This window comes from Candoia aspera, chromosome 9, assembly GCF_035149785.1.
Source record: "Candoia aspera isolate rCanAsp1 chromosome 9, rCanAsp1.hap2, whole genome shotgun sequence".
Classification (NCBI taxonomy): domain Eukaryota; kingdom Metazoa; phylum Chordata; class Lepidosauria; order Squamata; family Boidae; genus Candoia; species Candoia aspera.
Genome location: NC_086161.1, coordinates 20,367,552 through 20,394,279, shown reverse-complemented (window position 1 = coordinate 20,394,279; position 26,728 = coordinate 20,367,552). Strand labels below are relative to the sequence as shown.

The 26,728-nt window shown below is 43.8% G+C and overlaps 2 protein-coding genes across 2 annotated transcripts in view; both read left to right on the top strand.

Moving 5' to 3' along the window:
- The window catches only part of BIN3 (bridging integrator 3), a 531,071-nt gene that overhangs the window by 119,194 nt on the left and 385,149 nt on the right, over positions 1 to 26,728 (top strand). The gene's annotated exons all lie outside the window — the stretch shown is intronic.
- Positions 1 to 26,728, top strand: part of PEBP4 (phosphatidylethanolamine binding protein 4) — a 283,660-nt gene that overhangs the window by 72,267 nt on the left and 184,665 nt on the right. Inside the window, exon 3 of the mRNA XM_063311111.1 lies at positions 21,314 to 21,412. Within this exon, the coding sequence (XP_063167181.1) occupies positions 21,314 to 21,412 (99 nt within the window). The remainder of the gene's footprint in view (positions 1 to 21,313; positions 21,413 to 26,728) is intronic.

Sequence of the window (26,728 nt, the reverse complement as noted above, 5' to 3'; positions counted from 1 at the left end):
ATTGAAGTGAAGCACTTCTTTAAAGCTTTGTACAGCCTTGTTATTCATACACTGATACAAGTATCCAGGAAAAATGTGATATAGCATCTATCTATCTATCTATCTATCTATCTATCTATCTATCTATCTATCTATCTAATATCTCTGCCGCCCATCTCGTACACGACTCTGGGCAGCTTACAGATAATAAAATAACAGTCAGTAAAAACAGTACAATATAACATCAATACAATATAAATATACATAAATACCAATTAAAATATAAAAATACCAGATATAAAATGTAAAATTCAAGATGGCAATAGGCTTTTGTACTTGGCACCATCACAGTACCAGCCACCCACAAGAATGGCTATCCCCCCTCCCATCCCAAGCAAGGTGACATAGCCATGTTTTCACCCCCTTCCGGAAGGCCGGGAGAGTGGGGGCCTGTCATACCTCCAGGGGTAAGCTGTTCCACAGGGTGGGTGCCATGGCAGAGGAGGACCTCCTCCTGGACCCTGCCAATTGGCAATCCCTCATGGACAGGGTCTATAGCATGCCCTCCCTGCCTGACCGGGTGGGACGGGTCGATGTAGCGGGGGGTAAGGCAGTCCCTCAGGTAGCCTGGCCCCATGCCATGTAGGGCTTTAAAGGTGACAACCAACACCTTGAACTGGACCCGGAGGCAGACTGGCACCCAGTACAGCTTGCACAGCAGTGGTGTTACATGTGCCCTCCTTGGGGCTCCCAAGACCAGCTGCAGCCCCATGTAGAGTGCATTACAGTAGTCTATGCAGGAGGTGGCCAGGGCACGAGTGATCGTTCGGCAGGACTTCCGATCCAGGAAGGAGTGGAGCTGGTGCACAACACAAAATTGTGCAAAGTCTTCCCTGGCCACAGCTGCCTCCTGCTCTTTGAGCAGGAGCCATGAGTCCAGGAGAACCCCCAGGGTTTGACAATGATTTGAACAAAAGTTAACTATTGTAGCAAAATAGCTGTGCTGAGAGGAGGGATCTCGTTGGCTTATTGCTTGATTGATTACATTTATGCCCCAATACTTGCAACAATTATCTTAATCAAATTCCTTGCAGATCAAGCTCTTGGAAGTTAAACAGACAGAGAATGTGATAGAAAATCTGCCCAACAGCATTATAGTACTTCTCAAAAGTAGGAGTAATACAACAGATAAGGCATCATTATGCAGAACTGTCCCTTAAACTTTGGTCAGAGAATAGTGTTTTAACTTTTTGTTTTTAAAAGATGTCACCCACTCAGAGTTCCACAGAATCCCAGAATTATGAAAATAATTTGTGATGGAGTGCCATTTTGCATGAAAACATTTTCTAAAAACTGTCAAATGTCACCGATATGCACGTCCCCACAGTAAGATAATAATTGGGTTGGAAAGCTCTGCTGTGTTGAAGGCACCACTCGCCTCTTGCCTCTTCCTTGGTGAGATTTTAAAATGCACCGAGCTTCCTTCATTAAAGCAGTTGACTTCCCTTGCCTCTGAAAAGGCACATCTCTATCCAGCTTCTGAAATATGTGGTGAGAGGGGCATGATTTTAAACTTGATTTTGATAATTATTTTCCCCCCCAAGGAAAAGATTTGACAGCATTATTCTAAGGTAAAGGGAGTTCTGACTGTGCTAGAGAGAAGGTGAATTCTAGTCTGCCCAATAACTTTTATCAAGGTGAAGAAATCACACAGCTTTTTCTTATAGAGTAATGTTTGTTTCACTTGACTTCTCTTTTTGCTGCCAGATGCTGGATGTAGCCTTTCTCCAGCAGCTTTATTTTATGTTAAGTATGCCATCCAATTATGCCTTGTGTGAGTTAGAGATGATTGAGTGTGTTTGGGGAACGGAAGGGTAGGAGAGAACAGGGTTGTCCTTTACAAATTTATTTTTATATCTATAACCTATATTTGTAATTGGTTTCTATCTCCATGAAAATGAAAAGTATAAATTTGCCCTCATCACCGTATATTGCAACCAATTCAAAGCAGCTTTGCAGAAGGCATTTTTGCTTCCTATCTGATTTTTCCACCTCTATTTGTTTCAGTTTTAAGAATGATGCTGCATTTTCCCACTTTATTATTTATAGTTTTCAAAAGAAAGATTTGGGGTGTGGATTCTGTTCTTGCTTACATTAGGCTGCTTAGCACTGCTGCCTTTATAATAGAAACCTGAATTTAACCTGATGTGTCTTCAAATATTTTTTTGTTCTAAACTCTTGCATTACATTTTTACATTGTGTTTTCCATTCCAAGTCACTGTATGGTATATCATAAAGTTTTACCTAATTTTATTACAAGTGAGCAACCACTATTTCATTCATGTCTCATATGTGCGTGGGCATAGTAACCATGGGCATATAGAGAAAAACTGTAACGGAAGAATGGGGAATTGCAGGCTCAACATTTGCTTTGGTTCTCTATAGAGTAGAGAATATACGTAGCTCAGGGTTGACCTGCTGCGTTCGTGATGTTTTCTGAGCTTGGTTGTTTTCCTCCAGAATACAATTTACAACAAACAGTGTAAGGGCTATAACAGCAGAGCACATCCATGAACATAGCCCAGCAAATGACAAAACGCTGAGACGAAAACAAACAGCCTAGAACACACACCCCTCCCCAGCAGCCAAGACCAGATAAGCAGAAAACAGCTCCTGATAAACAATCAAGGAAGAAATAATAACCAAGAAACTATCAAGGAAGTACCACACCCCAACCAAGACTGGCAAGGCAGGCTGCTATATACAGTATAAGCAATCAGCAGACTCCATTCTCCCTCGCGCTGGTGATGTTCCCTAGCCTGGTAATGAAACGTCTGCAAGTAAACGTCCATGCCCAGAGAACACCAAGAACACCATTTTCTTTGTTTTAGAATTGACCAATACATGGACCATAAGTCACATCTGGAGTCATCAGGCGGTTTTATTTGGCCTTATCGAGTGTTTGTTACAGCTTGGTAAAAACGTCGCATGTGATCTCACCCATAAAGAAAAGAAAAATATTGTCAAATTATGTGAACATACATGCCTACCCACTTGCTATTCCCTTTCAAGGTATGCAACCTTATGCAACACCCATAAAAAAAGAGCAAAAATGAGTAAAAAAAGAAATGAAAGGCAGGAGATAAAAAATAAGGAAATGTAACTAAATCTAATTTGCAACACCACTTACTGTACCTGTCATGAGTAAGGATGGCAAGCAGGGGGCTCCCATCCAGACTGTCAAGCGCATGCGTAGCACTGAGGAATTGGGCAGCCATTCAAAGAGACACAGATCGGGACCACCTTAACCCTTGGGGGTTATATGTCTGGGTTTTTCCCACGCTTCTTCAGTTTGTTAGGATTCCTGTTAAGTACTAGCAATAAATATTAGAGACCAGTTCCTCGTCTCAGTGTGTTTCCTGGTTGTTAGGACAGTACCTCTTCACAGTTTTCTGTCCTTACAAACTACTTTTGCTTTCAATACGTTGATACAATAAAGTTGTATTGTTAGATTTCTAAAAACAAAAATACTTTAATACATTATTTTTAGGACCATAAACTGCATACAGGTAGTCCTCATTTAGTGACTGCCTCATTTAGTGACTTTTGCAGTTATGAAGGTGATGAAAAAGTAACTTCACGACCAATCCTCACATTTATGACCTTTGCATGTCCATAAAGCAAAGGAAATCTGAAGTAAGATCATAAGCATAGTTGTGGTTTCACCTAGCAACCGGTTCACTTAATGACTGAGTTACCAGTCCCAATTGTGGTCGCTAAATGAGGACTACCTGTATTTGTTAATGCTGACAGACTCCTAGGAGAAGGAGATGTTGTATAAATCTACCAGAGTATCGAGTAAAAACATGCATTCCCTTGAAGATAACAGTGGAAACCCAGTTTTGAAATTAATTTATATAAAGGAGGGGACCAAAATGTAATGGTAGAGCATCAGGGGAATAAGGTATTGTTCTGTCTGCCCACTGGTTTTAAGGGTTTTTGCCTATTCCTTTCAGAAGTTCATTTAATTAAGTGATTTGACGATGGAAAGAAACCTGTGAAATTAGAAATCGGAGCAGCTGTTTAAAAGTTTAGAGTGTCTGTAGAAAACCCCTATTCTGATGTGCTGAAGCTATTGTGATAGGTCATTTGAGGAGCACAGGATGCACATAGCTCTTCTTTGATAGCTGGGATGCTAATGTTAGAGAGCTAAATGTCTCTTTGTCTTTATGTGACCTTAAAAGTGGTAGCTATTGGTAACCCGAGTATTTATGATGACTTGTTCATAAAGTGAACATTTGCCTTAAAGCTGTAAAATAGGGTTCACCTACAATTACAATGGTACATACAGTATCCTTTCTTGTCGTGTTGTTTAAACTAGCTCTACTTCCTGTTCATGTTGGTGAGCAATTTCAGAAGCTGCTATTACTACTTCTGCCAGGACTTATTTGGTTGTTGTTGTTGTTGTTATTTATATAGCAAACACTAAGCATTTCGCAAGTAATGTAATCCAGTGTTTCTCAACCTTGGCAGCTTGAAGATGTGTGGACTTCAACTCCCAGAATTCCCCACCCAGCTCTGGCTGGGGAATTCTGGGAGTTGGAGTCCACACATCTTCAAGCTGCCAAGGTTGAGAAGCACTGATCTAGAAGCTCCAGAGATAGTATTAATACACTTTGCTTCCTCTAAAGAAAAGCCTTTAGCATTCCCAAATCTTGTATCACTGAGCTTGGATCAAACATGAACTGTGAAATACTTCTCGGTATTTTCTATTCATATACAAACCATGTATGTCATTTGGCCAAATCCAAGTTGTATCTATCTCTCAGATCCCCAAGTTGTTTTTTTGCAGATCAGTCACAAGGTAATATATTCTATAACCTCGACTACTTTAATCCGCAAATTATTTTTCTTTAATTTCAGTTTCAGCTCAGCACTTTGGCCATCCAACCACAGTGTTAGAAATTTTGCACTGCTGTGGTCTTTCTACTGTAACGCATTCCCATGCTTAAATCTTTAGCCATATTCTTATGCTTTGGGGATCCATTCCAGGCTTAGAATACTAACGTAGTGTTATCATATACTTATCATACAATTATTGCTGAGTTTCTCCTCACATTTCTTGGTCACTTTCCAAAGTGAACATGTCAAAGTTCCTTTGTGTTACGTTTTAGAAGTCACATTTCCTATTTCCTGGGTCATTTCTGAGCTATCTTTCTGCAAAAGTGGAGAGAATGTACTGGATTTTCAGTTTGTTCCAGATTACCTCAATCTTTCTTCTTTATTTTTAAGTCCTGTCTCTGATTCTGTCTCTCAGAATCCATATGAATTCAGCCTGGACTTTGACACATTCCTTGGCATTGTTCAGTTGCCGCAGATATATGATGGGCTGCTTAACTCGTGCATGTATGGCAATTCTCTAGTGCACTTGTTACCTAGGAAACCATAAGCTCTCCATGTGTGTCACTTAACACCCTATTTGCTTTCATTTGGGTCTTTAATTTTTGCACTGCCCCATCTCCTTTGGATCTGTTCAAGCTGTTTGTCTTTGTACTCTAATCCCTTTCCCTCTGCCCTGCCTTCGTCCCTGGCTGCAGTTCTCAAAAAAGTCCCTGCCTGCTTAAAGAAGTTTCCAAACCTGTGGATAATCTAACAGCTCGTGCCTTTAACAATAATAACTCAAATTATATACGCGGCTTCTCCCATCCAGAAGCAATTAGTAGCTCAAATGTGATGCTTAACACTTCCATCATCAAAGCACTCTGCAGACATTAACTAATTAATCCTTCAAATATTACAATGAGGCACAGTAAGATGGTGATGTCTGCTTTGCAGGTGGGGGGCTAAGGCACCCAGACAATCCAAGTAGGACAGTGGCAGGTCCTGCCTAGTTCTGCAAATGGAAGGGTATAGTATATGAGATCATTTGGTGGAAATTTGAGGTCCTTTTTCTGATTCCCAAAGAAGTTTGTTCAAATGGGTCTGCACCCACAAGGCCTTTTTTCCCCAGCTCCCAAATTATTGTAGCTATTTTGTGACATGCATATTCAGTTGCTGACATTTTGCTCTGCTAACGACTCTTTGCGACATATTTACCACCTCTTGTTTAATGCACTGAACAGCTGAGATTTAAGTCGAAAATAAAAAGTACATTCCACAATATTGTACTGTAAGAAAAGAGCTAACTCAGGGGCATAAAGCAGACCTTTCAGATGAGGCAAAGGATCTGAGTTTTCTGTATTTCTTTGCTCCCATCTAGTGGCCAACTGGGGTTTTGTAGCCTGGATGTGGTATGCCTATTTCCTCTCTCCTCGTTCCTTCACAAGCAGGAGATGAAAAAGAAGAAGAAATTGGCCAGCAGCAATCATCAGGAAAGCTGCCAGATTTTCCAAAGGTTCATCTCCCAGGGCATCCTGATCTTCTGCTGCTGAGGCAGCGTCTGACTTGGGAGCAGCAGTGGAGGAAAAGGTGGTAGCAATGGTGGTTCTTCCATCCTGTGATCCTTACACATCACACCTCCACTATAGTTCTTACTGGGCTGCAAAAATCCAGATGACCAGTAGACTTGACAGCAAGTAGTGCAAAAAACTTTCTTTGTTGGCATCTAGCAGCTAGATGGATGTTTGTAGTGCAGACACGGTAGCTCTGTCTCACGTGATCAAGTTCGTTCAGGGTGTGGGGTAAGGAGTGGGTGGCAAGAGGGAGCCCGGTGGGCCCCAAGTTAGCTTCCTCCCTTCCCTTCACCACACACACACAGAGCACCAACTGCATCTTTTGAAATTCTGCCTTCTAGACACCTATGGAAATGCCATTTCAGGTTATTTTTCAAATGATAACTTTGAGCCTTAAATCACTGAATCTTTGCTCCTTGTATTATTAATTTCGAAATATTATAGTGCCCTTCATCCAATGATTCAAGGATGATTTACAATCCATGAAAGTAATAGGTTGGAATAAATGAAGAATGTTGGCTCTTTTGTGCTGATGCTCCAGTTTGTATGAGTAAGCATACACAAAAAGGGGAAATTTGGGGATCTCATAAAATATTTTTTAATTATTTATTATTATTATTATTATTATTATTATTATTATTATTATTTTGCAATTATTGTCCATGCTTCTTGACATGATCTGTCACCATCTTCCACAAGAGGCTACAGGGGTTAGTTTATTCATATGTTCAAACTATGCTGTAGCATGAATGGTAATTTCGTATGCAATTGGATAAAGTTGGATAGGGGATCTTCTTCTGAAATCCTGTCCAGTAAGGTACAGATGCTCAACATGAGAGGCTTGAAATAACAGATCCTGAAAAACTAGAATTTTGCATTGGATGGCAGACAGCCCAAAAATTTATGAAGATAATAATGCCTGTCTGTAGCATTTTCAGCACAATATGGTAGATATATGTGCCCTTTTAAAAATACACTTGTCATTAATGAGAGCATTTGTCTTGTGAGCAGCAAAAGTTCTTAGGCTGCTTAATTAAATTGCACCACCTATGTTGGGTGCAAAAGGAAAGCAAATAACACACAAATGTGCCACAAATCTCAAATACAATAATAGGATAATTATTTAACAGTAAGCCTGCAAGCCAGCCTTGGGGAGCCAGTTCCAACTCAAGGGCCAACTAACCTGTTCATCCCAGGAGCCAGGTGATAATTTGGCATTCTGGAAAGAGAGCCCTGCCTTTAAGCAAACCTACACCCTTTAGACTTCTTTTCTTCATGCAGGAAATCTCTCTGTCTCCTTCTGCCTTGAGAAAAGTAGAAAGGAGGGAATTAAGAAATAATGCTTTCCTGCTTTTTTCTGCAGGTAGAAGGGAATCTTTTCCATAGAGTTTTTGAGTGCTGGGAAAGGGCAAGGGGGGTGAGAAGCAGTGTTGAAGGAAAGGACCAAATGGGATGGGGTAGGAGGTTGCAGGTTAGATTGGGAACAGATTAGGTTTCTGATGCTGTTAAAACAAACTTTCAATGTAAGACTTAAAACACTTTTCAATCACTTGAAAAGATGTAAAATGTAAAACACCCTATTAACAAGCAACAGTGGGATAATAAAAGCAAATCTACAAGCATAGGTACCCCACTTTGGCAGCCAATATGTTAAGAATCCTATGCCTACTTACAAATTACCTCCTGTGATGTTTAATCAGACTTAATTCCAGGTAGGTGTGCAAGCTGCATCCTAAACAAACAGTGTACTAGTAAAGCAGCCCAATCCATCTAAAGCCACTAGATGATTTCAAGTTACTGTGTTGTGATTCAACTAATTTTCCTCAACTGCTAAAAATATTCCTCGAGTTCAAATCCTGAATGAATCTCAGCTCCATATGCAAATTGTCGTGGGAATATAGCCTGGTTGTTTTCCTTATTTATTAACAAATGGAAGGGTCTTGCTCTTAGGATCGATTTCATCAGACCTCATCTTACCCTGTGCGATTGTGGAAACTGAAAATGACTTCATGTCACAGTGAATGCTTGCCCCTATTCTGTAAACAGAGTTCAGTTCTTTGTGTCTAATACTGTACTGTTCATTTAATGTACATCGGTGGTACATTCTGTTAGAAATAGACATGTGAGCCAAATCATTTTAAGATATTCTCGGGTCTGAAAATGATTTGCTTTATATCTTTTCCTCTATAGCATTTTTAAAATCTCTTGGGGGGATATATATATATATATATATATATATATATATATATATATATATATATATTGCAGCATATGAATGGTATAGTTGATACGTAAATAAAGATAGAGCTTGCTCAAAATTGTCACAAGGTTGCAATCCCTGTTTGCTTTGATTTAAGGTCTCACTTGACCACCCTGAAACTGTGTAACGATGCTGTTGAGACCACAATCTGTACTGAAATTCAAGCCTGCTGTTAGCTTCACTAGTGCTCTATTCTCGTGTTGCTGTTATTTTTTAACACTTTTTTTGTGCATAAAAGCACTATCCTCTCCCCAGAGCCTGCCTGCAGTGAAGACATGGTCTGTACAACTGCAATTATTTAGAAGAACAGATGGAGTGAGGAGCAGAAAGTCTGTTAATAGTAATAGAAATGCTACATGTTAACCTGGACAGCACATGATGACAGTCCCATGACTACACGTTCTGTTCTCACCAGCTGGGCACCAACGCAGAAGTGAGAGATTCATAACCATAGCAAAACCAAGAACCCACCTAAGTTAGAAATCAAATTCCACACTTTTTGGTCTCAGTTTGTTCCCCCACCTCCCAAATAAAAGAACCACATGGTCATTTCAAAATATTTTCATATTTAAGGTGAGGTGTTAAAAATTTCATCATGGTTGGCAGGACAGAAACTGGGCATGAACGTGTGTGGAGGAAGCACAGGCTAGTAAGGGGAGTACAAGAATCATAGAGCTGAGCCGAATGACTCTGCTTCTGTAGTATCAGTCCTGGTGCTCTGGCATCACACTCGTTTTTATTGGAAAGATGCACATGGAATTAGAGGTTACTCCTATGAGCACGTGGAAAGGAGAAGCTTAAACTGATAGGAAAATGTCCTACTGCAGTCAGGGACTAGATTTCCGTGGATCAGGCCAAGGCCCATCTTAGTGCAGCTTTTTATTTCTCTCAGTGACCAGTCAGATGCCTCTAGGGTACATATAATTAGGAGGTGAAGATATGTCCATATTCCTCCATTGTTCCCCTGCAACTCTTATTTGGAGGCATAATTCCCCAAACCAGAAGTAATAGTGAATTTAGTCTAATCGCTGGTGATAGATCTGTTCTCTGTGAATTTATCCAATTCCTTTTTGGCCATGTCTTACTGTAATGAATTCCACAGCTAGTATCTCTTCTAGATTATCCTCCAGTCAGCTTCCCTTGATGAACCCCGATCCTAATCTTTTGACAGGAAAAAAAAAAAGGGACAATTTTTGGTTTCCTGGCCGTTCTCCATGCCATTTTCTCCATTCCCCTTTTGTATTTTTTCCAACCCAACGAAATAGAAAGAATTTATGTAAAGTGACTTGGGACTTCGCCTTTTTGTCTGTGTTTTCTTTCATCAGTAAGATAACTCTCTGAAAACCAAATAGAAGGGGACCTTCTGGCAAAGAAAGACTGGATCCAGCCAGGAGAAAAACATTACCAAAAAAAAAAAACTCTCACGCTTCCCTATGGGAGAGACAACTGAGCAGTGGCTTAGAATATTGCTGACTATTCAATTCTAACCTGCCTTTCTCCTGATCCCATGACGAGACTGGAGCAAATGCAGCCTACCCTGTGTTTCCCAGGGCACCCCACCTAGAGAAGCACAAAATGAAGGGAGAACAGGAGCAAATTCATAGAGATGCAACATGTTATTTTGTTAACACACAAGAAAAAGCAGACACTTCCCATGGATACTGCCAATAAAGGGATTGGAAAGAATTCCAGAAGCCCTGTTCTTCATCCTTTCCCCACCTGATTTGTTCTTTCAAAAATAACAGTATGTTGGAAAGAAGCGAGATAAAGGGGCTTGGGACTCTGACCGCCTCTTTCCATGAGCAGAGTAACTCTCCAAAAAGTGTATGGAATAGGACCAAATTTGATATGGTGGGGGGAGAGATCAAATTTGAAAATGGGTGGATCTGGGAAAGATTTCCCACTGCATCCCAATAGAAAAGGCACTGGTTTAGCATGAGGCCAGCCTCTCCATCCCAGGTCCCCTCCTTCCTCCCTCCTGGTCATGTGACCCAAAGTGGAACACATGCAGCCCATTTTATTATATATATATATTTCCAAATACAGTTACTAGAACTGTACATACACTTTTAGATGCAGATATAGCATAGATTTCCATTACGGTATTAACAGTTTTGGCAGTTTTCCTTTCCTGGGATGGAATTTGTCTTTTTCAAAACTGCCATACAATGAATTGACAACTTCGTTGAACCACTTGCTATGATTCCAAGATTTTTTTTTCCTAGTTAGTTACTGGCAACTGAAAACAAATGAATATTTTACTTTGAATGATTTGTTTTGTTTAAATGTATTTTACATTGCCATACAATCTCAGTGGATGAAGGATGTCTTAAAATATTTTAATAAAATGCTTAAAAAATAAACTTAGAATGGATGCAAAGAAGGAAATAGAAAAGAAATAGACATACAAACCAGCTTAAATTAAAGATCGTTTAGTTCCAAAAAATGTAAATTGTTTCAGCCTCTATAATTCAAAAGCAGTAATATTAAGTATACTGGTCATCTGTGCAAGCACTTTAGGCACATATTTAATTTTAACCTCCTCCCATGCTGCATGGTGAAAATCACACACGCAGTTTGTGCACTGGCAAAAAGCCAACATTAAACCAAGCCAGAAATGGCAAACTGCTTAGAAAAGTAAATATTAATGTCTAAATGCTACTGTATGTTATCTCACATTTTATTTAACAGCATTAATAATAGGTGAATGTAATATTTGCCTGAAAGTTGTTCTGGGCCAATGGAATGGATCAAAGTGGGGAAGATATAGAACCCTGGCTTTGTAATTCTCTCTCTCTTTCTATCTCCTCGCTCATTTAATTCCTATGGAGTTCAGTCTTCTACTACTGGCCATCCACTGTAGATTAGTATTTAAAGTTCTACACAGCACTAAATAGTGAAAAGTTGTTATACAGTAAGGACCTTGGAGAGAGAAATAACCTATTGCACAAGAAATGCTTTTTAAATAACTTTTTGTTGTAGTTGCAGTTATCACTTCTTTTGTTCATATTGTTGATGATGATTAACAATTTATTCATGTCTGTGTTAACTGTATACTGTGGAAACCATGTGTAAACTTGTTAAGACACTCTAAAAACTGTTGTTCATTGGCAACTCAGATGAAATGTTTGGTACAGCAGTTGCTATTAAACCTAGAATTTTTAGACAGTTGGATGTCATGTTTTTGCTTCTTACTGATTTTCTAAATTAGAGTTAGCATTTCCATCCCACATATATTTTAGCACTCGGTGAATAAGAATTAAATGCCTAATATCCACAAGCTTATTAATTAGGATTAGGCCCATTGAGTTAAGTACCATTCATTAAATAGGAAAAGAACTTAGTTCAAATTAAGAAAAAACTTTTATCTACTTCTTTATTTCAAAACTTTTGGCTAGCAAGATAATTGAAAAAAAAATACAATCAGCATTTAAACACAATAAACATTTAAAATGTATGCAGCTGAAACATCAATAAAAAGTGAGAACCAAGCAAATAAAGGTAGAAAAAGCCAAGTCCTCCCTTTAGGCCTGAAAATGCAAAGAGTTGAGCTTAGGTGGTTATCAGGCAGTAAAGAGGTCTATGAAATTGGAGTGGCCATTGGAAATACCCACTTTTGTGTTGATATTTACCTGACTTCAGGGAGTACGGAAGCCTCTCAACTTGGGAAAATTCATGTGTGAGTAGGTAGTCCTCTAAGTCCTTTGAGCCCAAGCCATTTAGAGTTTAAGGAACATAACCAGCACTTTGAAATTACATCTGAAAGCAAATTGGTAACTGGAGCAGCTAGAGCATGAGTGGTGTTATATACTTTGATTATTTTAAAAGACAACCGAAACCTTAGATGCCATATTCCAGACTATCTGTACCATCCAAAGGGTCCTTAAGAACAGTCCTACAAAAAGACTGTAGAGTATTTTAACTGAACAGTCACAAGGGTGTGAATCACTCTGGAGGGGTAGAATAGTTTTGGTTGGTACACCAGCTAAAGCTTGAGAAATATCAGTGCCAGGAAGAGTCACCTGAGTATCAAGTAACAAAGCTTATTAGCCCTCACTGAAATCAACCCTGCTTCCAGGCATTGGTTCAGGACATCCACAGCTATACTAACTGAGGCTGGGAGTGAGATATACAACTAAGTGTCATGTACATACTGATGACACTTTGATGAACTTCCCCCTTGGCAATTTCATGTAAATGCTGAATGTCATATGAGGAAAATGGATCCTTAAGAGATGTCATAGGATCATGTCCATGCAGCAGCTCCAAGAGATTGGAGCAAGTTGTTGATATTCTGACCATACTTAGCCTTAATTTTTCCTACAGGTGTGAGTGTCTCTAGATTACAAGGAACTGAATATCAGAAAGCAAACTTTGACAGAAAAGACAGAGTGGTCATTAACACTGGGAATGTCAGCAATCAATGTTATATGAGTTGTTCTGGGTCAGCTTTGCAATTTGGGACTTTAGATCCAGGACTGATATATAGACATATAGAAATAATATTTATAGGAAGAAGAATCTTTTATCAGACTTGACTAATAAACTAGATGCATCTCTTCCTGAAAGAGACAGAGTGTGTCATGTATTGGTAGTCTTCAGATTGGATTATTTTAATGCATCTTTCAAGGAACAGTCCTTGAAATGGTCTGAAAATTACAGTTGGTCCAGAATGTATCTTGCATTATAACTATACATTTCTATCTGAAGAAGAGTGAAACTGAGCAAACATAAGGAGGGAGTTTGAAGAAGAAAAGTAGATCACAAAACAAAATGCCCAGTGTCCCTACCTGGTCATACCCAGATTCCTCAGGCAACGGATCAGATTAATCAAGCAAATGAATAGACAAAATTGTAGAATGATCCAAGGTTAAGGCACACAGAAGTCACAGAGTACAAGAATGTCATGCGCTGCCTACCTCTGAATAACGTTCAGACGCTGGTTTGCAAATCAGGTTCTGGTTTATTTCAGGGCAGGTACAACGTTGGTAGAAAAAAGCTGAGAGTGACAGGAGCGCGCCGGTGCGGGGTTTAAATACCCCGCGCCGGTCAGCGCCCCCTCGCTCACGGTCACGTCACCCCCCTTTGTCCCATGCGTTGCCCTGCCGTTGGTTGAGGGTTTCCAGGATCGCCCATCCTCAGGTTTCCATTCTTCTGCTGATTGCTTTCAGCTGGGCGATCCCCGTTGTATTGCCGCTGATGGCTTGGGTGGCTCCGTGATTCGTTTAGCTATTGTTTGTTAGCCGTTAGTCGTTGTGGGTTGATGGCTACTTAACTTGTGCCCCTTCACTTATTTCCTTGTCATTGTCATGTGTGCCATTGCGCTGATGACTTTAGCTCAACGGCACTCATGACATACTGCCCCCTTTTCGAATAGTGTTCTCCCCCGGTTTTCTTGGTTTTCCCCGTGGAGCTGTCAAAACGCCACATTTTTTTTTTTTTTTTTCAAAGTTCCCGCCGGAGTAGTTGTCGCCCCTCCCTTTGCTCCTCCCTCTACCACGTGCCTTCCCAGGGTGTGTCCATGGTGCGCATGCTCGGGTTCTGACCTGGCGTGCGCATGCTCCAACCACACCCTGTTTGTTTGGCTCAGTTCGGCGAGGCGAGAGGCGTGGCTGGTCGGGTGCTGCTCAGCTCCAGGTAGGGCCCTTCTTTTCTTATTTAGAGTGCGTCGCCTTTGTTGTGTCTCCTGGGCGTTGCCCCCAGGTTGCCCTGTTGACTTGCTTGCCACTCCCCCGCGGCCGGGGGGCGGGGGGAGGGTGCTGGCGATCGTTTGTCACCACCCCGTGGGCCCGGGGCGGGGGGAGTGAGTCCCGGGGGGGGGAAGGTCCACCCAAGTCGCGGGCTTGGGGGGGGCCCTTTCCCTTGGGGCACGGGAGGCGGGGGGGGCCTGCGGGGGGGGGGGTTGGTTTTGCTGACCTTGATTGCGGTTTGTCGGGGTATGCCCGGTGAAATGCTCTGGTCAGGTCAGGCGCGTTAACGTTGTGCGCCGCCACCCATTCCGGGTGGGGGAAGTGTTTCCACCTGACCAGATAGTGTAGAGTTCCTCGTTGCTTGCGGGAGTCGAGGATGTCCCTGATCTCGAAGTGGTGTTGCCCGTCGATCATTAGCGGTGCGGGCTGTGGCGTGCTTGGGTGCCATCGGGAGGTGGTTGCCGGTTTTAGGAGGCTGGTATGGAACACCGGGTGGAGTCTCCGGAGGTTGTGTGGCAGGTCCAGGCGTATTGCTACCGGGTTCACTATTTGCGTGACTCGGAACGGCCCGATGTACTTAGGCCCCAGTTTTTTCGAGGGTTGGGTTGACTTTAGGAACTTGGTGGAGAGATAGGCCATATCCCCCGCCTGGAACGTCGGTTGTTGGCGCCGGTGCTTGTCGGCCTGCTCTTTGTAAGCAGCCTGTGCCTCCTTCAGCGCCGCCGTGATTACTGGCCATGCTTCCGCGATCTTCCGTCCCCAGTCGCTGGCGTCCACCTGGGGTTCCGGGGGTTGAGGTAGCTCCGGTATGGGGACGAAGTCGCGCCCCGAGACTACTTCGAACGGGGTTTTCCCCGTGCTCGTGTGGACGGCGTTGTTGTATGCGACTTCGGCGAACGGGAGCAGTTCAGCCCAGTCGTCTTGGTGGTAGTTCGTATATGATCGTATAAATTGCTCTAAGGTGGCATTAAGAACCTCAGTGGCTCCGTCCGTCTGCGGATGCCAAGCCGTAGATAGGGCCTGTTGGGTCCCCGTCAGCTTCAGGAAGGCCCGCCAGAATTTGGAGGTGAACTGTGTGCCCCTGTCGGTCACCACACGTGCGGGACATCCGTGTAGCCTGTACACGTGGATGAGGAAGAGTTTGGCTAGTTGTTGTGAGGATGGGACCGACGTGCAGGGGATGAAGTGGGCCTGCTTTGAGAAGTAGTCCTTCACCACCCAAATGGCCGTTTTCTTCTGGCTGGGTGGGAGGTCCACTATAAAATCCATAGAGATTTCCTCCCATGGGCGGGAGGGTTCTGCCACCCGTTGCAATAGCCCCGCGGGTTTGCCTGGTGCCCGTTTGGCCCTAGCGCACGTTGGGCAGGACGCCACGTAGGTTTTTACGTCTCGCCTGAGCGCGGGCCACCAGAATTGGCGCCGTGTTAGGTGTAGGGTCTTGAGGAACCCAAAGTGTCCCGCTTGCTTGGCGTCGTGTGACCTATGCAAGATCGCCTGGCGTTGCGAGTCCGGGACGTAGATTCTGCCTTCCCCCCATGCCAGGTCTTGCGCCATCGTTACCTTGTCGGGGTTTGCCAGGAACCAGGGGTCGGTTTTGAGGGCGGCGGCGAGGTCCGTGCGCATTCCCCCTGGTAGTTGCGGTTGGCTTCTTTCCGTCGCCGGTTGTCCCGCCGTCGGCTGCGCCGTAGCGTCGAGCTGCCTCCGTGCGCCGCTTCGGGTGGTCACGGCCATCCCCAGTTGCGAGGCGGATAGGACCGTCCCAATGGTGTCTGGGGCGGGCTCTTCGTCTTGGGGCAGCCGGGAGAGGGCGTCGGCCAGGAAGTTCTTCTTGCCCGGCATGAACTTCAGCTGGAAATCAAAGCGGCTGAAGAATTGGGCCCATCGGACCTGTTTTGGGCTAAGGCGTCTAGGCGTTCGTAGGGCCTCGAGGTTCCGGTGGTCCGTCCAGACCTCGAATGGTTGGGTGGCTCCCTCGAGTAGGTGACGCCATGTCTCTAGTGCCGATTTCACCGCGAAGGCTTCTTTCTCCCAGACGTGCCATCGCCTCTCTGTCTCGGAGAACTTCCTTGACAGGTAGGCGCATGGTTTCAGGAGCCCCGTGGAGTCTTTTTGTAGCAGGATGGCTCCCAGGGAGAAGTCTGAGGCGTCGGCTTGGACCACGAACGGCCGTTCTGGGTCCGGGTGCGCGAGGATTGGCTCCGTCGTGAACAGCGCTTTCAGCTTGTCGAATGCGGTCTGGCACGCGGGAGTCCAATTCAGCACTGTGCCTGGGTTCTTGGCGCGTCGGGTGTCCCCCACCCCTTTGGTTTTGAGGAGGTCCGTTAAGGGGAGGGCTATCTCAGCGAACCCCCGGGCGAAGGACCTGTAGAAATTCGCGAATCCCAGGAAGCTCTGTAGTTGCCGTCTGTTGCGGGGCCGCTCCCAGTTTAGCACCGCTTCGACTTTTGCGGGGTCCATTTCGATGCCGTCCCCGGAGATTCGATACCCCAAATAGTCTAGGCGCTCTTTGTGAAACTCGCACTTTGTAGGCTTTGCATAGAGCTGCGCCCTTCTGAGCTTGTCGAGGACTTGCCTGACTAAGGTTACGTGTTCCTCGTGTGTTTTTGTGTAAATGAGGACGTCGTCGATGTAGACCAGGACCCCTTTAAACAGATGTTCATGCAGTACCTCATTGATGAGCTGCATGAACACCCCAGGGGCCCCCGCGAGTCCGAAGGGCAGTACCTTGTACTGGAAAGCGCCTAGGGGGCAGTTAAACGCCGTCTTCCATTCGTCCCCCTCCCTGATTCGGATGCGATAGTACGCCTCGCGAAGGTCCAATTTGGAAAAGACTTTGCCCGTGGACAGGTGGGCGAGCATGTCCTTCACCAGGGGTAAGGGGTATTTGTTGGACAGGGAAGCCGCGTTTAGGCCCCGGTAGTCGGTGCAGAGCCGTAGGGTCCCGTCTTTCTTCTCCCGGAATAAGACGGGGGCTCCGACCGGTGAGCATGCTGGCTCTATGAATCCCCTGTCTAGGTTTTTATCGATGAACTCCCGGAGGGTTGCCATCTCCTTCGGGGTCATCGAATAGATCTTTGGTCTAGGTAGGGGGACGTCGGGCAGTAGGTCGATCCGGCAATCCGTCTTGCGGTGGGGGGGTAGTTGGTCTGCCTCTGCCTCTCCGAAGACCTCGGAGAAGTCGGCGTATTGTTCTGGTAGGTCTGCTGTGGTAGCGGCGTTGTCTTGTGTGGTCGCCTCCGCTCGTCCTACCGTGGGGTTGCTTTTGCCAGCTGGTACTGGTGCTCGATACTCGCCGTCGCCGAATGTGAAGGTGCGGGTCGCCCAGTTGATCCGCGGGTTGTTTTTCGCGAGCCATGGCATCCCCAGGACTGCAATGGGCCGTCCGATGGGCGTGACTACGAACGATGTGCGCTCGGTGTGAGTGCCCATTTGCAGGGTGACCGGCTCGGTTTGTAGCGTGGCTGGTTTCCCTCCCGCTGTAGAGCCGTCCAGCTGGTGGAATGCCAGCGGCGTGGGGAGGGGGAAGCAGCGGAGGTCGAGTTTGGCGACTAGGTCAGGGTGGATGAGGTTTTTTGAGCACCCCGAGTCCACTAGTGCCGCGGCCGTGGTGGCTCCGTTGCCGGCAGAGAGTTGTATTGCTGCCAATATTACGGAGCTTTTGTCGTTTCGTTGAGGTGGTCCGCGTTGCTGTCCCACCGCCTGCCTCGCCACGCGTCTCAGAGCAAGCGGGGAGCATTTCCCGCCGGCTGGTCGGGGTCGGTATTGTCCTCTTCCCCCCAGTAAGCGTCCCAGCCCTCTTCCGGTGTCGCTGTGGCCACGGTCATTCGGCGGTGAGGGGGCGGCCCCGGGTTGGGTGGTTTGGGGCTAATTTTCGGGGCGGGCTTGGGCGCGCTGGTCGGCGGTCGGTTGGCGAAGCAATCCGCCGTCTTGTGCCCTAATTTGCCACACCTCCCGCAGGGCTCCCGGTTGAACTTCTTTTTTGGGTATATGGGGCCGGCCATCCCCCCGTGTGGTGCGGGTACCTTTTTCCCGACATAGTTTGTGTCTTCCGTGGTTGTCATAAGGAAGGTGCGGTGCGCGTGTTCGGCTTTCCCCGCGAGGTGGATCCACCCGTGTAACGTTTCTGGGTCGTCGCGGTAGAGGGCCCATTGGAGAACGTCGCGGTTGAGCCCCCTTTTGAAGATTTCCAGCAGGGTGGTCTCAGACCAGTCGCAGACCTTTCCCGCGAGGGCTTTGAACTCCAGGGCGTAGTCAGGGACCGTGCGTGTGCCCTGTTTAAGTCTCTGGAGTGCGCTTTTCGCCCGTACTTTAGCTAGGGGGTCTTCGAAGTAGTTTTTCATCTCTTTGATGAAAGCAGGGAAGGTGGCGAGGGCGGGGGAGCTGGACTCGTACAGTTGGACGTACCAGTCCGCCGCCCTGTCTTGGAGTTTGATCGCCACGGCGGCGATCTTGTCGGCCTCGGAGTCATAGGAGTGTCCGTGCCTCCCCATGAACTCCCTAGCGTTGGTAACGAAAAACGAGAGTTTTGAGGGGGTCCCATCGAAGAAGATGGGGAAGTCCTTTGGGGCCCGGGCGTTTTGTGCGGCCCCGCCTCTCGCTTCCCGGGGTGTGGTGTCGGCCGCCTGTGCCGTCTGCTGGCTCTCCGCTGGCCCGTGTGGGTTCGGTGCTTCGCTCGGGGTGTGGGCTTGTGCGGGGACGTCGTTGGGTGGCGCGGGGGGCATAAGCGCCTGGAGCATGGTCCGGAGTTCCGTCAGCTGAGCCCGCATGGCCGCGAGTTCAGCTCGTGCCTCCTCGTCCACAGCCCGCGCCGCCGCTGGGGCCGGTTCCGTTGGCGCGTCCTCGGGGGTGGGTTGCCGGTGGGGTTCATCGTCCCTCCGCCGCGGGTCCGCTTCCTCCTCCGTCTGATGGGTGTCTCCGTCGTCCTCCTCCGTGTTGAGCACCGTGGGGCTGTCGCTCCACGCCCGTTGCTGGGGTGCGATGTGGGGCGCGGGGTCCTCCGCTGGTTTCGGAAGTCGTGCTGCTCCCTCCCGCGGTCGGGTTGCCTCCGTCGCCATCTCCCCTTGGGGTTGGAGCTGAGGCTCGGGTCGGGTGGGGTGGGCGTCCATGGCTCCGGGAGTCCGCGGTGCCTCTGTCCTCGGTCGGTCCTCCTCTGTCTCTTGCCGCGCGGCTCGCCCTCCTTGCCCGCGCCGTTCCGGCCTCATCTTGCTGGTCTTCTCGCCGTCTACTCCTCCCGCGGCTCGTTGTCGTCCGGTGGGGCTCGGCGAGGCTGAGTTTATGACTCTCAGCTTTATGTCATGCGCTGCCTACCTCTGAATAACGTTCAGACGCTGGTTTGCAAATCAGGTTCTGGTTTATTTCAGGGCAGGTACAACGTTGGTAGAAAAAAGCTGAGAGTGACAGGAGCGCGCCGGTGCGGGGTTTAAATACCCCGCGCCGGTCAGCGCCCCCTCGCTCACGGTCACGTCACCCCCCTTTGTCCCATGCGTTGCCCTGCCGTTGGTTGAGGGTTTCCAGGATCGCCCATCCTCAGGTTTCCATTCTTCTGCTGATTGCTTTCAGCTGGGCGATCCCCGTTGTATTGCCGCTGATGGCTTGGGTGGCTCCGTGATTCGTTTAGCTATTGTTTGTTAGCCGTTAGTCGTTGTGGGTTGATGGCTACTTAACTTGTGCCCCTTCACTTATTTCCTTGTCATTGTCATGTGTGCCATTGCGCTGATGACTTTAGCTCAACGGCACTCATGACAAAGAAGTAGAGAAAAAGGATTTCAGTAGCAAGCAACAAAAAGCATGACTAGCAAGCTTGCTTCAGTCTGCCAGGCTGGGCATTTCATCCCAGAAGTTGCTTGATTAATCAGCCAAGACAGTCTTCCTCCTACCACCTCTGAGCCTTATTTGCTCTTTTTCCAGACCTTGCAATCTGAGAAGTCTTCATTCCCTAAGGCTAGCAAGTGAAGACATAAATTCTTAACTGTTCTTTGACTCCTGTTCTGCTTCTGAAGACATGTGCATCTCTGGCTCTTCCCAGACAAATGACTATGATTCCACAGTCTCCCATAGGTCTTGAATAGGCATCACCTCCTCCTTATCAGATATCTGTTCAGAGGCAATCCTGACAATAGGTGATGAGTGACGTCTCTTGAAGGTCTCACAAAACTTTCAAGTTGAAACAGCCTTACTGGTTGCCAGTTGCATTCTGATTATCATGACTATTCATGACTCATGATGGTCTTTAAAGCTGAACACCTACCCTACATTCTACTCTACAACAGGGCACATTTCATGGGATCTACACTGAATATGATTGACATCAAGAATTAATTGAGAGCCAGTTTGGTCTAGTGGTTAAGGTGCTAGGCTAGAAACTAGGAGTCGGTGAGTTCTAGTCCCGCCTTAGGCATGAAAGCCGGCTGGGTGATCTTGGGCCAGTCACTCTCTCTCAGCCCAACTCACCTCACAGGGTGGTGGTTGTGGGGAAAATAGGAGGAGGAAGGAGTATTCAGCATGTTGCCGTCTTGAGTTATTTATAAAGATGATAATGGATATAAATAAATAAATAAATCTGGCTTCTAGTGGGACCAATGATATGGATCAAAATGTCACCAATGTTGAAACAAGTTCTCATTACAATTCAAAGCACAGATTGTCAAATCAGAATGACCGAAATATCCTGAAGTTCCGAATACTAGTTTTCTTGCTTATCTGTGAGACAGTTTAATTCAGATGTATTCTATGTATCAACAGCATGGAATATCTATTCCTTTGGTTCCGTTAGAATTCTCTTTTTGTAAATTGCTACTGCTGCATAAAAAGTGAGCTGAGGGTCTGTTGTCATAGATGAATAGATGGATTATAGGTGTTTTGTTTGGAATGTTCCCTTTTTAACTTGCTAGATAACAAAATTCTTAAGACGGATTTCCAAATATATTTTACAGAATAAGAGGTATGTTCTCATCATGGTGGATCCAGATGCTCCTAGCAGATCCAATCCAAAGTATCACTTCTGGAGGCATTGGGCTGTGACTGGCATCAGAGTGAGTACCAAGAGTATTTGATATTTCGTTCTTGATATGTTTACTACGTATTTTGTGAGATAAATGGCTCTTTCCTGCTTCTTATTTTCTCACATGAGTGATTCCTTTGGTTCAAAGTGTCAGGCTCTTCTTGGCAGACACAGCTTGACTAAATCATTACTGTAACTCAGGAACAGTCTTCATAAAACATTTGATGCCTCTGAGCAGTTAGGACTCCTCCTGGTTCAAATCCAGTACCATCTGCTCTACCTTGGTGCAGTAGAATTCTGATCTTCATTTTCCACGCTTGCTTGTCAATGGCAGCTGAGTATTTATATTGTACACATCCCTACTCTGCTTTAGCACTTGAAAAAACAGACTTTGAGGATTTCTGTACTGCTGCCTTGGTGCTCAGTGTATCTGAAAAAACACTTCCAATTTCTCACAACTGTCCTTGGAAACAAGTCGCTTTGAGGACTATCGCGTTAGCCCTGCCGCATGAGAGGAATCAGGTGTAACTGATGTTAAAGTAACAGCCATTTATATGGGTAAAGGGGAAAAGGGCAGAAACAAATGGACTGTGTTAAACAAGGGTGACTCTCTGTTCTCCTCCCTTCCAGCTTCCCTGTCAGCTCAGGCCCTGGAAACCCTGTGATGGGTTTGCTAAGTGCCAGATCAGCCAGTGAGAAATCTTTGGCCATCTGGAACTTGAACCTGGATGAAGAAACTAAGGATGTATCATAGAAATTTAGCTGGAAGAATAAGGTGGATAGATTTGTCCCCCCTATATCTGACAGCTTCTTTGACAGTCAGAAGTTAGGATGAATCTCTGATTGTGACCTGTTATAATTCATTGGCTTTAATCACCCGCTCTGTTCAGCAGTCTTCCAGCTATAAGCATATGTTGTTGGAAATAACTGACCAGGATACTTTTTTTTTTAATCCTTATGCTCAACAGCCTTCACATCTGAACTAGCTGGATGGTATTGAAAGTAGTGATGGATTTTCTACAGTTGGTGGTGCTTGGAGACCACTATGAAGGGAGTGGCTTAGGACTTCATAGCCTCTTAGGCATTGCTTTCCCTGCATGGATGAAACTTTTAGAAATTGTTTGTAATCTACTTAAACAAGGAGTCTTGAACATGATATTTTAATACTCCTATTACAATATTCCTCAACAGCTCTCCTCCTCCTCCTCCTCCTCAAATATCCAGAAGAGGCTTGGGTGGGTAGGTTGTACAGTACAGGGGCATGAGGCCAGACAGTCTAATTATGGCAGTGATGAGACTGCTGCTGATCATGATGTTATTCTAAACTTCATGATACTACAGTATTGGATCATTTTTATCCATTTTTAAATTTCTGGACAAGGTGATTGAGTGTGTATTGGTATCCTAACTTGTGTGTTTTTGGATAATACTGGTTTTGGGCTAGTTTTAGAACAGAAATAAGTCTGGTCACCTCCTTAAACAGTCTACATTTTGAATAAAATAAGGTCATGTCTCCATGACTTTTGACTCAGCTGTTACTTTCAACAGTGTCTAGAAATCATCAAGATGGTATCATTCTGAAGCACATAGTGAGGTTGGGTTTAAAAATATCTATTTCATAATTGTTCCCTTCAGATTGGATTTAGACTGTAATGTTGGGGGACTCCTGTTCAAGGCCTGCCCCTAATGCTATTTAACATGTAGAGGAGATCACTGGGAAAGGTCCTTGTTATCGTGTTGTCTAATGTAATGCTAGCTCTTCTTTTTATCTAAAACCAGTGAAGCTACTGAGATTCTGAAATGATGCTAGTAGCAGAAGTGGATTGGGTGAGGGCTCACACATTATGACTTAAAATGGGAGGCAGATTTTGGAATAAAATAAATTGTATTTTTAAAATAAATAAGTAAAATATTTTATTTTACTTATTTTATCATAGTTAAGAGTACTCACAAACGTCTGATTTAATTCTCAAGGAGAGGCTGTAGATTTCCCAGTTTAGACTAACATAGCAATTGCATCTTTCCTAATGAGGTCAGACCTATTATGGTAGTGCATGCCATTACAGGTAGATTGGTTTGTTCAATGGGTACTCAAAGGACTTAAAATTCAGATGGCCCAGAATATGGCAGCAAGAGTGGTAGTTATTGGAAAAAAATTACAACTGCCTTGCAAAAGTTAGAATGGTTAATCATCTATTTCCAACCCCAATTCAAAATGTTGGTGATTTTCTTAGCTTTTGGAAACTGATCCAAATGACATATATATTGATGGGGTGAGATATAAATCCAACAAAATAAAGATTGCCATTATTAAATATGCAAATTAAAATGTACTATATGTATGTACATAAATAATGTTGGGGCATATATAGATTTAATTTAGGGATATCCTTTGGGTAATATATTGCTAGCTCCTGGGCTGAACAACATATATTTAAAGCACAACTGTAAATATGTCTACTTAGGCATTCCATTAGATATGCAGGTAAGTGTTTATTGCAGTTCGACATTAGAACCAAGGTCAGCCTGTATAACCTATTCTATGCTCCGTTCATGTCTGTATGCAGCTTTTCTCGATGCAAGTATACAGGCACACCAGAACAATAAAATATTGTTCCTGCCCACATTTTGATAGTACTGTAGATTATTTCAGAACAAGTGTATTTTTCTAGAATAACTTATCCAAATGAACATATAGTTTCTTCATCTTATAAATATGATCAGTAAATTAACATAGCCTGTAAAGTCATGCTTTCATCAACGTGTAATGAGGAGTGGGGTTCAGGCAGTGGTGCCCAGGATGAGAATGATTTAAAATCTGTCAGTTGTTTCATTTATGTATATTTAAGAAATGTGTTCTCTTCAATGGATCTGTGCTGAAGAAACATAATAATAGCATAATAGGGCCATCAACATCTCTTACCCCTGACACTGTCAAAACAGATTTTGCAAGTTTTACAGTGCTTTAAAAACCTGTAAAATGTTTTTGACCTGAGACAAGAGTGGGAGTAAAATGAATGTGTAAGTCAGGAGTAATGAATAATAGTTGTACCATCCAATGGACTATGATCACCTTTGACTTCCAATGTTTGTTAGTGCTCCAAAAATGAGTTATCATAGTTCTTTGGTAGAATGGGGTAGAATGACCTGTAATTCAAGACAATTTCTTAAATGCCTGGAAATTAAGAAATTAAATAAAGCAAGAACAGGATGGCTACCACCATTTATTTCCACTAAATCTATTACATTGTCTTTGACCTTCCTTACCATGAATTACAAGTTTTAAATAAAACAATTTAGAATAGCTTATTTCTCTTTATGGCTCCATTAAACAATATGTTTTAAAAAATTAGGTGTTTCCAACTATGATTTGATCTTAGTACTAAAGTCTAATTAAGACATCAATTAATTTGCAACCTGCATTTAAAGAACTATCTAGTTGTTCTCTATTATTCTCTGAAAATACAGCCAAAGTTTTTTCCCCTTTTCTTTTTTCTTTTTCGTCTACATACCTTAATTAAACTTTTTTTTATTGTTAATGGCACTACAGAGCAAATTAAAATTAGATATTAATACTTTTCACAATTTTCATAATTGGCTGGAAAAAAAATAAAGCATTCAGAATAATTGTAGCAGCTTGTGTACCATTTTACTCCTATACAAATTCTTTCACAGGAATCTTTACACATTTCTTAACAATAGGGTCTCAAAAGTCTCTCATTAATTTTAATATTTATTAATCAGGGAAAAAAGCTGGAGCTAGCATTCCTTCTTCTGCATGCAGATCCTTCTGCTATATTAACTGTTGCTAATTATTGTAATTAAAAATAACTTTAAGAAAGGTTTTTAAAAAATCTCAAGTGGTATAATTTTCTTCTGAAAAAAAGCTTATGTCCTAATGGCATGATGTTGTATATTCTTGTAATACAGTGGTAATTCTTGTTTTCTTCATAACTGGAAGTTTATTATTGAAAAATAGGAACTTTGCATTATGTATATAGCAGAGTCTCTTCAGATTGAATAGATCTTTTATTTATATTCTAATTTTTAAAAGAATAGGAAGCCAGGAAGATAAAGGGAATGCTATATGGTATAATAAATGTTAAATTGTGCCTGGCAAATGAATGAGAGCCATAGTTTTAAAACTAAATTTAAATTGATTGTGGACGTTACTAAGTCAGAGATGATGCTTTATCTGTGAAAATCTCTTTTCTGTATACAATATTCTGGGTTGGTTTTTTTCACTGTAAATAGCTTGGGAATATTTGGAAAATTCCACTGCACTTGACTCATGGACACTCATAGACACAGTCAATCTTTATTTTGGTCACAATAAAAAGTATGTAGAATTACAACCATTCAAACAATAAGAATTTAAGTTACAGAATAACAATAATATAATTTTAGGGATTACTAACATAGAATTGTAGCATTTTATTGTACTAATAATCTAACTATAAGAATTGTACTTTGTATTTATATTAGGACTATAAAGACTAAAATATGATGATACAGTATTAATGAAGCAGAATAGCATAAAATAAAAAATAGATCAAAAATCTAGACTGGATCTAATAGGTTTCATGACATAAGTAATTTACTGGTACCATAGGTACATGAAATTATAGGAATCAGAGTTTAAGGAATAAAATAACAGATTAATATTACTAACACAAAACTGTAAAACTTTAACCCTAACTATAAGCATGGTACTTACTAATATTAAAAATATAAAGGCAACAATGTTGTTATACCATGTAGATGATAAAACAGAATTTAAAAATAAAACAAAAACAGCCAGCGTATCAAACCATCTAGATCATAAGGTATAATAAAGTCGTAGATTCACTTTATTTAATTCAGTCAAGATGTGGAAGGGAAGGAACACATAACCGGTACAAACGGCAATGAAAAGCCACAAATTAGAATATAGCTGCCTGTAGCAAAGTTACATCTAAGCACCCTGATGCCATTTGTTTTCTACTGGCTGTAGTGCCATAGACAGTTTTTGCCACCTTATTGATAGCGTCTGGGATTAACTCTGGTGCAGGTGCATGGACAGTTATGTGCACCCCCAGTACTGCGCACATTGTACCTTTGCTCCGCGAGCTGCGCTAGCTGCCGGTTTGTTTCTGGGTGAAATTCAAGGTGCTGGTTTTGACCCTTAAAGCCCTGCCTGGCAGGGACCAGGCTATTCAAGGGACTGCCTCTTCCGGATCACATCCACCCATTCCATCCGGTCCAGCAGGAGGGGGATGCTGTGGGCCCCATCTTCCAAGGAGCTCCATCTGGCGGGACCCAGGCGGTAAGCCTTTTCTGCTGTGGACCCCACCCTCTGGAACACAAT